General features: G+C 46.6%; 1 protein-coding gene across 1 annotated transcript in view; it reads right to left on the reverse strand.

The window, feature by feature from the left end:
* Window positions 1-12,072, reverse strand: part of obscnb (obscurin, cytoskeletal calmodulin and titin-interacting RhoGEF b) — an 868,128-nt gene that overhangs the window by 75,172 nt on the left and 780,884 nt on the right. The window contains exons 148-149 of the mRNA XM_068053434.1: window positions 8,347-8,407; window positions 1,291-1,368 (exon numbers count right to left, since the gene is read on the reverse strand). Coding sequence (XP_067909535.1) covers window positions 1,291-1,368; window positions 8,347-8,407 — 139 coding nt within the window. The remainder of the gene's footprint in view (window positions 1-1,290; window positions 1,369-8,346; window positions 8,408-12,072) is intronic.

Genomic DNA, 12,072 nt, shown 5'->3' on the forward strand with positions numbered 1-12,072 from the left:
TTTTAAAAGGCTTCCAGATGAGGGAAAGAAGACTGCAGGAAGTGAGGCTTTCTACAGTTTTGAGATTGTGGAAAAGAACTAGTTAGATAACGGTGCTGTGAACGCAAAATGTAGCATCCTCAGAGGCAGCCAAGCCTATAAAAAATAAAGCTTACAAAACATCAGAGGCCACATTTAATTTGAAAACTATTGAACCCACTCTGTTTTTGATTTTAAAAGCCTGGCTGCTCCCTGAGTGGCAATGTCAGTACTTTAACATTAGTAAACAGGAATTTGTGGCTTGCAAACTATAAATTCCTTATGGCATTGTCTGCAAAAGGCTAACTAAATTAATGTGAATGAGAGATATCACATTGATGTAAAAAGGCAGAAAAACACAGTGAAAATTAACTGGTGTCGCACATGTAAATAATACTGCATGTTAATCTTTAACTGCAAGTGAGTTGAAATGTGTTATGATTTATACTGAGCTCAAGAACTGTATTCTGTGCTCAGCATCAGAACTCAATTCACAACTCAGAATTCAATTGGTGGCTGGCCCCTTAATGAGGTGTCTAGTGGTTGAAAATGGCAGAGAAAAGATGTTCTCACTGTTGAATGCACAAGACTCACTGATGCAATTTTCAGGCAAGCCTGTAGGTGGGTGCCCAGCACTCCTGAGCAAAACAGATGGAAGGCTGCTTCCATATGCAGATTGGGATCCTACAATGCTTGTCGAACTCCATTTGCAGTAGGCTGTGAGCAGCCTAACCCAACAGTCCTTGAAAGGATTATTGCAGCCTAGAACATTTCTTTTGTGGGGGTATCTATTTGAAGGGACAGCAGGTGCAGTGATGCTCCTTCAAGGCCCCACAAATACTGTATTTTGCTGCCAGGTGATGGATAGGGTATCCCCCTCATGTCCTCCCCACCCCCATTTAGTGCAGATTTCCAGCTGAGCTCACTCATGGAGTCACTGGTTTATGGATGGCTGGATCTGTGAGCTGCATGTTATTTTTCACGGCTTTGACCCTCCCACTGAATGCTTCGGGGAGATGGGGGAGGGGGATGCGGCACAGTGGAATCACTGCTGACTTGGCGCCCAGTTTGGGCAAATGCTTAAAATCTCCTCTAACATCTTTTTTTTCCATTCTTACTGCTGGACACCTCCAGGAAATAATGACTGCTGAAATGACGTATTCCCTCATTTACTGCAGCTACTGCAAAAATAAAAACTTGAAACCCCTTGAGGAAAAGTGAGATAAGTGTGCAATCAATGCTTTAATATGTTTGAAAACAATTACGTCTTACTTTTATGTCAAGGTGTAGTATATTGTTGTCATGGAGATACTGGACCCCTTCCAAAATCTGCTGGATATAGTACCTAACCTAGACAAAACAACAAAATATGAAAGATTAACCATATATTCAAATTGTAGTCACTGTTAATCGAGTACTGAAGATGAGAAATGTTCCTGTATAAGCTGCTGTGTGATGACTTATCACCAATGTTGACTTATCAACAATGACTCCAATTGACTCACAAACCCAACAAACACATTAAAAAGTCAGCCTTTAAAATTTAAAAAGCCACACACTGGAGAAACTTACATAAAATGCTATGGAGTCAATCGGTGAACACACATCAGGACATACTGACCTTTTAATTAAAATGTCTGAAATTCAGTTGAATTCTTCAAGCAGACAGCCATCTATTCTTACCCTGAAGTGACTAATCCTCCTATCTTCCTAGTTTCTGGATATCCTGAAGGAAACTACCTACATTGAGAACTGACAGAGCTGTGCAGATCCATCCCGGCTTGAAGGAAGGATTCTCAAGTCTCCACAGATTGGATAGTGGCTTAACTTCATTTGGATCTGGATAAACAAGGAACTTAGAAAGTACAAGACCAGAAAGGACTCTACAGTCCATAGTCTGGGATTAAAACTTCCTTCTTTCTCTGCAAGATAACGTAGCTCTGTTCCTATTGAGCACATGACATGAACATGGGGAATGTTACACTGGTGCAATATAGAACGTTCTTCAAATCTTAAGGGACATTGTGGGCAAAATAGAAGGCTCTTTAGTTTGCACCTGTTCTGTCCTGTAACTTAATTCTAACACCAGATCTACAAAATTTAATAACTGAATCACAGAATGTTATAGCATAAAACCAGTCTATTTGGCGCAGCAAATCTGTGCTGGTGATATTTTCCATACAAGCCATCTAGCCTAATTTCCTAGAACCACAGAAAAGTTACGGCACAGAAAAAGGCTATTCATCCCATCGTGTCTGCGCCAGCTGAAAAAACTAGCTGCTCATTCTAATCCCACCTTCCAGCATCTGGTCTGTAGCCTTGCAGGTTACAGCACTTCCTCTCTTCAGTTTGCTCTTCATATCGAGCAACTGAGTTCCCTTTAAAAGAGCTTATGGACTTTAATTCAGCCTCAATTTGTGGCAGACAATTTTGTATTCTAACATCTGTATATAAGGACTTTTTTTTCTCATCTCACATTAATGCTTTTTATGGTCATCTTAAATTTGTGCCCTCTTGCTTTCACCTCGTCACCTCATGCAAACTATATATGTCACTATCTTATAACCTTTTATGATCTTGAAGACTTCTATCAGCAACTTGCATTTATAGAGCACCTCAAACGTACAAAAATGTTTTCAGGACACCACAAAGGGCTTTGGGAAACACATGCCAGGGTGATGATAGAGTGGGGAGAGGCCATAGTGGGATTTAAAGATGGGGGGTGAGGGCTTTAAATTAATGCATTGGGCTTCTGTGTTAAAGGTAATAAATAGACACAAGTTGCTGCTGTTAATTATAACCAAGGATAAATACTTTGGGGAAACCTCAAGTGTGACAATGTGGGGAAGGGAAGAAAAGCCATTGCTGGGGAAGGGAAGAAAATCATTGCTGGTGAAACATTGGCTATGTTTTGCATATGTGTGAATGAAACCATGAATGAAGGCAGTCCCATGGAGCTGAATAATGCAGGAGACGTTTTAGAGGAGAACGGCATAATCAATTGTGTCAAACACTTCAGATAGGCCAAGGAGGACTAAAAAGAATAATGCAGCAGTTCGTCATGAAGCTGTGGTTCATGACTTTAGCTAGGATCATTTTGGTGTTGTGAGAAGGATGGAAGCTGGAATGGAGTGATTAGAAACGGTTCAGCTTTACTGAAGTTCCTCTGCTCTTGTACTCTGTTTAACATCTTACTATTTAAGGTGCATTTTCATTCCCTATCCATAATTCCAAAACCTATTATCTCAAACTTTTCTGCATGTTACGTCTCAAACTAATCTACCGGTCTAGCTATATCCTCCTGCAGCTCTTTACAATCTTTACCAAATTTTGCCATATCAGCAGGAAATGTGAATCTTCCCTCAATTTCTTTGCCTGGATAATTTATGTGTAAAGCAAATAGTAAACATCTCCTACCTTAATGAGCACTAAAAAATTACCGATAAATAGCTCCAACTGATCTGAAAAAATCAAGAGATAATCTGAGATATTCTTCCAGATAGAATTTGGGAATAATCTTCTGGAGACTCTGCTCTTGATGTGGAATTTGGAGTGGGAAATCAAGTGTGGAGATCAGTGTGCTGGATTCACGGTGCTCTGCATTGTTGATGACTAGAAAATTGGGAGGACAGTCAATGAGACATGCTTGGGCCGAAATTTATGGTCCTGCCGCCAAATGGAAGCCCGCACGTGTCACGGATATTGCAGCGGCTCATTAGCATGCCCGGGTTGTGCCACCCCCAACCCCCCCACCCCACCCAATGAGGTGGAGGGGGCAGGCTTGACACCTCTGTGAACGGGGTCAGCTGACAGGTCAGCAGATGCTGGCGCCATACTTAAACAGCAGCCAGCCCTGCATTAATTCCAATTCTGCATTTAAACCTCGCTACTGTGAGTTCCTGAAACTTCTACAACCAAGGTTCCTAATATTTTGACAAGATGGCAGAGGCGGGAACCAGGGTGACCCCACGGTTCAGTGATGCCTCCCTCTGCTCCAGGTTGTACGGACAAGGCGGGAGGTCCTTTTCCCCAGCAATGGTAAGAAGAGGCCCTCGCGCCTGACCAAGCAAGCCAGGGTGGCAACAGCAGAGGAGGTTAGTGGCTGTGGGGCCATCCGCTGGGACGGGGTGCAGTGCTGCAAGAGGGTGAATGATCTCTTGTGCTCCGTAAAGGTAAGTGGCACTTTGTTGCATGGCTCCTTGGAACCTGGGTGTCCGCACACAGAGTGGCACATGTGTACCACTGCCATGCCAAAGACAGGGAGGTCGGGCAGAGATGAATGATGCTACATGAATGGCTGCATGTATGAAAGAACTCACCCTTGTTTGCTGCTGAGAGCATGGCACCTACATGACAGGCTCAGTTAGTAGGACAGACTAAGCTTCCTCCACCTTTGGGTCCAGGACCCCTGTTGTGAACTGTGTCATTTTCTTGTTTGGCAATGCTCAATATCTGCCTCCTTGCTCCTCCAGGTTAAGAGGGTCCACAACGCGCGTGAGACATCCAGCACCGATGCAGGGGTACTTGATCTATGTCTGCTCACACAGGTCGAGGAGGAGGCCCTGGAACTAGCAGCCATCCATGTAGATCATGCCGTTGCGGAAGTGGAGCTTGGGGTCCCAGGTGAACAGGCAGCCAATAGATATACTTGATATGATGATTTAGAACATTTTATTGTTTGAGACAATGCTGTCATAATCGTTACATGCGCACCATAAAGACTGACACTGTACTCGTCACATTGTATCTTGCAGGTCAGTGCTCCGGATCCAACCTGCAGGCCCTGGAGTCCTCCCGCACCTCTGAGGAAGAGACAAACTCAGAGGATGCAGCATCCCATGACACTCCCGCACCTTCCAGCGTCTCAGATACAGTCACTTTGGTGGAAATCCGATTGGCGTTAGAATCTGGGACACAAGCTGGTGAAAGGACTGCACACCCACCCGAGCAGCTGACTGAGGCTGAGACAGCAGAGGCCCCTGACAATTGGAGGGCTGTGGGTGTCTAGGCCCATGCTGAGTCCCAGGCTAACGATGACCCTCTGTTGTCGACAGCACAGGGCATGCTGGAGCTGCAGCAAAATCATGGCAACATCTGGCAGAAATGCCACAGACCATGCGCAGCCTTGAGCTGACGATGGGGAGTCCATCCACGCCATGACAGCTGCCATGTCCCAGGCATATGAGTGCATGGCTTCATCTATGGACAGTACGACAGCCCTCTTGGAAAGCCAGATTCCTCTGCTCTGTTCTGGCCTGCAAACCCTCGCTGCGGCCATGAGATACATGTAGCAATGGCTAGTTGTCAGAGGGAGCAGGGGCTCGGAGACATTCTCTGCTCCTGGTCCTTCCTGGGAGAGCAGCGAGGTTTCGATGAGCCTTGAGAGGGAGGAGACGAGCCTGCATGTCATATCTGGGGTCCCCCCTGAGGGTGATTCCAATGTGGACACCGGCCCCACAGCCCCTTCGCCGGTGAGTCAAGCTCCAGCAGCCACGACATCTGAGGAGAGTTCTGCACTGACGCAGGAGGCCCCCAGCCAGCCCTCCAGGCCTCTTTTGCCCAGAGGACAACTGCTGAAGTTATCCAAAGCCAAATGGTATTCTGATCAGCAGCCTTCCTCCAGTCAAGCTGCTAGCGAAGTGGCACCACAAAGGAGCACCCACAAACATCTAAAAAAAAACACCATGACACAAATGGGTCTGCACGGGTGACACGCCAATGTATAACATGCTGTCACTAAATCTGCTTCACTAATGTGTGTTTCGTTTTGACTGTGTGAATGACGTGTGCCAGCATGTACCAATCGTGTCTCCTCCCATTACATCATTAGCCTGACAGAACTACCAATGTATGGAATAATATCATTGCCATGCCAGTACTACTCATGTATCTCTCCACGGATGCAGCCACATGGACAATGGCTCAGTCAGCTGCTGCCAGTAATGGTGGAGACAAAGATGTTACAGATGCGGACGGCTCCACAACAGGTGAACGAGGGTGATGTGTGGCGTGTAGAGCACGGTGCACTTCAGGGTCTGCAGAAGCGTTGATCAATGAGGCGTCGTGCATCCCTTGCTCGCTGCTTTGCCCTGCATGCGGTGCCTGGCTGTTATCCGTCCACCCATGCGCATTTCCTGTTGCAAGCCCACTGCGTCCTCATCGTCCGAGGAGGAGTCCTGCTCACCTCGCTCCTCATCCTGCAAGGCCCCCCCCCTATTTAGTGCAAAGTTGTGCTGAGTACAACAAACATCAACTATACGAGCAACCCTTTCAGGGCCCTACCCGATCTATCCAGGCAGTGGAAGTGCATCTTTAGCATGCCAATCACCTGCTCGATGGCGGCTCTTGTTGCGCCGTGGCAGGCATTGTATCTCTCCTCTGCATCACTGGTAGGGTTTCTCACTGGCATCAGCAGCCATGGCTGCAAGGGGTAGCCCTTGCCTCCAAGAATCTACCCCTCAATCTGAGCCAGTTCAGTGAACTGCAACGGCACCTGGGACTGGTGCAGGATGAAGGCGTCTGGAAGGTAGCTGCCTGGAAAGTGGGCACAGTCTTGCATAAAGGGCTTACAGTGATCAATACTAGCAGTACGTTGAGCGAGTGGAAGCCCTTTCGGTTGAGGTATGCAGCTGGTCGCCCGGCGGGAGCCTTGATGGCCACATGGGTGCAGTCTATGACTACTTGCACCTGTGGGAATCCCGCAATGCAGCCAAATCCGATAAACATATGGGCCTGACTCTCAGGGTCCGTCGTGAAGCGGACTTAGTCACCAGCCCTCTGGTACATGGCATTGGTGACCTCCCTGATGCAGCGGTGCACTGCTGACTGTGTCACCCCATGTAGGTCGCCAGTGGGTCCCTGAAATGCTGCGTGAGGCATAGAAGATAAGAGCCACTGTCGCTTTGAGGGCCATAGGTATAGGATGTCCACCAAAGCCCATCGGCTGCAGATCATCGTTCAGCGGTGCACACAGATGTGTCACCACCTCTCTCGACATCCGCAGTCGCCTCTGGTACTGGTGCTCAGACATCTGCAGGTATGTCATGCGGAACCTATAGATACACGGCATTTTGGAGTGCCGAGTTCACCCTGGGGGCTGCTGCTGCTCACAGCTGGGGGCTTCCACGTGGGCTGCACCTGCCTCTTGGTTCTGCCTCTGGCAGATATGGCTCCTCACAGAAAATGTGGACCATCCTCATCTCAAAGTTGGAGTCAAACTCGGTTCCTTCAGTTCTTCAAAGGCACCTAACAGGGCAAAGAATGATGTGCATTGGTACTTCAAATGCATTCATGCATCAACTATATGGCATTGCCCATATAGTGGGCCAGTTTGACCACATTCACATTGATGCAGTTGCATAGATTGGCCCACCAGCAACATTTCCTTTAACCGACTACCATTTGTGGCCCCCACCCTACACAGAGGGTTCATGGAGTGCCATTGTTTCTTCACTCCCCCAAACATTCAAGTGCCCTTTACAGAGGGAGGGTATGTGGCTCCTCCGTCCAGGAATGCAGAGTTGTGCCCCCTTTAATTCACTCCCCCACCCACCTCCCTTCATGTATGCACAGTTGTACCCCTTTAATGCACTCCACCACCCACCCACCTCCCTACACGAATGCAGAGTTAAAGACCCGTCTCGCAACACTCATCATCGAGGCTCTGAGCACTGCAATCTCTGTTCTGCCAGCTTTTATCAGTCGGGAATGGGAAGGCATGTGTGAGATGCCCGTTCAGCTAAATATTGTAAACTGTTTGAGAACTTGCAGTGGGATGCATAATGCGGCATGTTAAGTAGCTCTTTACATATTTAAATGGCGGTCTTGTCACCAAGCGGCCGGGGGGGCCACCACAAGGCCTTGCCTCCCCTGGCAATATCAGGCCGGGCCTTCCAGGCATTGAGGTCTGTGGCGGGCCTCTCCCAGAGGCATTTTCCGGTCCTCCCTGCCACGACCCTCGGCATCGGGGGTTGGGTCATTAAAATTCAGCCTCATTTCGAAACCCGAGTCTCCAATTTGAACTATCAGACTACTTCTCAGGAGTGAGTCTAATATCAAACTAAGGGGTCTTCTTAAGATGGAATCTATTGTCCTCACTGCCTGCTACGTCAGCTGCCAAGAATATAGTTCTGATAAATAGTCTACATCTGAGATGGCAATCCGTCTTTTCTCATTACAGATACAGATGAAGCTGCTATATCGAACATTTTCTGTTTTTTATGTTTACTGCAATGCTGTTGGTCTAGGCACTCCTTTGCCGTCCTGTTAATAATTCAGCAAAACATACACAGGTTGACAATGGCATTTAATGGTGAAAATAAACCGTACCTCAGTTTCTGCAACTATGTTCTTTTTGAACAAATGGTCCAACAGTCCTTCGTTAGAGCACCTGTTAACCTAGCTCAGGATAATAAATATAAATAACATGAAAAGTGGGTGGCACATACAGCCAACTCACTTACCTCAGTGACTGATAGTTGGTTTTGCTTTGGAAAGTACCGTTAAGGGTATGGGGTTACCAACTGACTTCTGAATCATTTTTAATCTAGTAAGAGATATCGCCATTTTACACCCATCTTTGAAGCAAAATACATCAGAGAAAAGTGATGAAACTGATAATACACAATCTGATTTTCCACTATTTTAAATAGTTGATGTTTGTTAGGTAAGGGTATTAAGGCATGCGGAACCAAGGAAAGTAAATGGAATTGAAATACAGATCAGCCATGATATAACTGAATGATGGAAGGGGCCCAAGAGGCTGAATGGCCTACTCCTGTTCCTATGAGGTGAAGGCAGGTGGAGGTTGGACTTTACTGTTGTTTTATTTATCAAAAGGCTCCTTTCACTGGATACAGCTGATGTTTTCCCCTCAGTGGGATAGGAGTGCTGCCATGTGCTCAAACAGCATTCTGGAAGAGGAGCATCAAGAAAGAGAATGGTGACGAAGCTACATTAATTTGAATCTGGCGCCAAGTCAAGAGGGTCTCTTGGCATCCAGCAACAGTGATGTCATCAAGCAGGGTATGCAGCCAATCACATTGGAGCATTCTAACAGACAGCAAATCAGGAAGTGAAATTCACTGATTATCCTTCACAGTTATAAATTCTACAGAGTATACAATAAATATTGGTACACACACATTATCAGCTGGAATATCATAAGCAAAATTAATTTTATATTAAAAACAATGGAACATTTATAATGGAAAAATTTGACATTACACAATATGAAATTAGTTTTCCATGGCCAGAGAGGCTCTGGTTATTATGACTTTTATGCCTCAACATCGACTCCTCAACATCGACTCCGGACCCCATGAAGTCTCATGGCATCAGGTCAAACATGGGCAAGGTAACCTCCTACTGATTACCACCTACCGCCCTCCCTCAGCTGATGAATCAGTATTCCTCCATGTTGAACACCATTTGGAGGAAGCACTGAGGGTGGCAAGGGCACAAAATGTACTCTGTGTGGGGGACTTGAATGTCCATCACCAAGAGTGGCTCGGTAGCACCACTACTGACTGAGCTGGCCAAGTACTAAAGGACATAGCTGCTAGACTGGGTCTGCGGCAGGTGGTGGGGGAACCAACAGGAGGGAAAAACATACTTGATCTTGTCCTCACCAATCTGCCTGCCGCAGATGCTTCTGTCTATGACTGTATTGGTGAAGTTACCTGGTGAAGCTACAACCCAGAACTACTTGCATGCCAAACTGCATAAGCAACATGCAATAGACAGAGCTAAGCGATCCTATAACCAATGGATCAGATCTAAGCTCTGCAGTCCTGCCACATCCAGTCGTGAATGGTGGTGGGCAATTAAACAACTAACTGGAGGAGGTGGCTCCACAAATATCCCCATCTTCAATGATGGGGGGGCCCAGCACATCAGTGTGAAAGATAAGGCAGAAGCATCTGCAACAATCTTCAGCCAGAAGTGCCCAGTTGATGATTCATCTCGGCCCCCTCCTGAAGTCCCCAGCATCACAGATACCAGACTTCAGCCAATTCGATTCACTCCGCATGATATCAAGAAACGAGTGAAGGCACTGGATACTGCAAAGGCTATGGGTGCTGACAATATTCCGGCAATAGTACTGAAGACCTGTGCTCCAGAACTTGCCGCACCCCTAGCCAAGCCGTTCCAGTATAGCTACAACACTGGCATCTACCCGGCAATGTGGAAAATTGCCCAGGTATGTCCTGTACACAAAAAGCAGGACAAGTCCAACCCAGCCAATTACCGCCCCATCAGTCTACTCTCAATCATCAGTAAAGTGATGGAAAGTCTCATCAACAGTGCCATCAAGCAGCACTTGCTTAGCAATAACCTGCTCAGTGATGCTCAGTCTAGGTTCCGCCAGGGCCACTCAGCTCCTGACCTCATTACAGCCTTGGTTCAAACATGGACAAAAGGGCTGAACTCAAGAGGTGAGGTGAGAGTGACTGCCCTTGACATCAAGGCAGCATTTAACCGCGTATGGCATCAAGGAGCCCTAGCAAAACTGGAGTCAATGGGAATCAGGGGGAAAACTCTCTGCTGGTTGGAGTCGTACCTAGCGCAAAGGAAGATGGCTGTGGTTGTTGGAGGTCAATCATCTCAGCTCCAGGACATCACTGCAGGAGTTCCTCAGGGTAGTGTCCTAGGCCCAACCATCTTCAGCTGCTGCATCAATGACCTTCCTTCAATCATCAGGTCAGAAGTGGGGATGTTCGCTGATGATTGCACAATGTTCCGCAGCATTCGTGACTCCTCAAATACTGAAGCAGTCCGTGTAGAAATGCAGCAAGACCTGGACAATATCCAGGCTTGGGCAGATAAGTGGCAAGTAACATTCGCGCCACACAAGTGCCAGGCAATGACCATCTCCAACAGGAGAGAATCTAACCATCTCCCCTTGACATTCAATGGCATTACCATCGCTGAATCCCCCACTAACAACATCCTAGGGGCTACCATTGACCAGAAACTGAACTGGAGTAGTCATATAAATACCGTGGCTACAAGAGCAGGTCAGAGGCTAGGAATCCTGATGCAAGTAACTCAGCTCCTGACTCCCCAAAGCCTGTCCACCATCTACAAGGCACAAGTCAGGAGTGTGATGGAATACTCTCCGCTTGCCTGGATGGGTGCAGCTCCAACAACACTCAAGATGCTCGACACCATCCAGACCAAAGCAGCCCGCTTGATTGGCACACCATCCACAAACATTCACTCCCTCCACCACCGACGCACAGTGGCAGCAGTGTGTACCATCTATAAGATGCACTGCAGCAACGCACCAAGGCTCCTTTGACAGAACTTCCAAACCCACGACTTCTACCACCTCGAAGGACAAGAGCAGCAGATGCATGGGAACATCACCACCTGCAAGTTCCCCTCCAAGTCACACACCATTCTGACTTGGAACTATATCACCGTTCCTTCACTGTCGCTGGGTCAAAATCCTGGAACTCGCTAACAGCACTGTGAGTGTAGCTACCTCACATGGACTGCAGCAGTTCAAGAAGGCAACTCACCACCACCTTCTTAAGGTCAATTAGGGATGGGCAATAAATGCTGGAATAGCCAGTGAAGCCCACATCCCATGAATGAATAAAAAGAAAATGCCACTAAAAACCCAATTACACCTCATTCATTACTTTGTTAATCACAAGGAAAAGAACAGATATTGGAAAACTATGTAACAAATTGTGCTCAAAATGAGCAGAAAGGATGAGTTTCGCCAGAAATGGATGACCTAATAACATAAACAGTTAAAGAGAAAGAAAAGAACAGATATTTAAAACCATGAAACAAGTTATGATCAAAATGTAACAAAAGGCCTCGCCAGAAATGTACAATCTAAAGGACCTCAAGGTTATAATGCATTGTTTGCACACATGTAATCATGATTAATGTACAAACAGAAGTACTGACAAATGAAATGGCAGGACCAATCAAAACAGCGATATGTATGAACCAACATTTACCTAAGAGGTAATATTTCTTCACTAAAAGACATGCATCAAGAATGAAAAAGATTAAAATAAAATCATACATCATAAC

Source organism: Heterodontus francisci, chromosome 2 (assembly GCF_036365525.1).
Source record: "Heterodontus francisci isolate sHetFra1 chromosome 2, sHetFra1.hap1, whole genome shotgun sequence".
Taxonomy (NCBI): Eukaryota; Metazoa; Chordata; class Chondrichthyes; order Heterodontiformes; family Heterodontidae; genus Heterodontus; species Heterodontus francisci.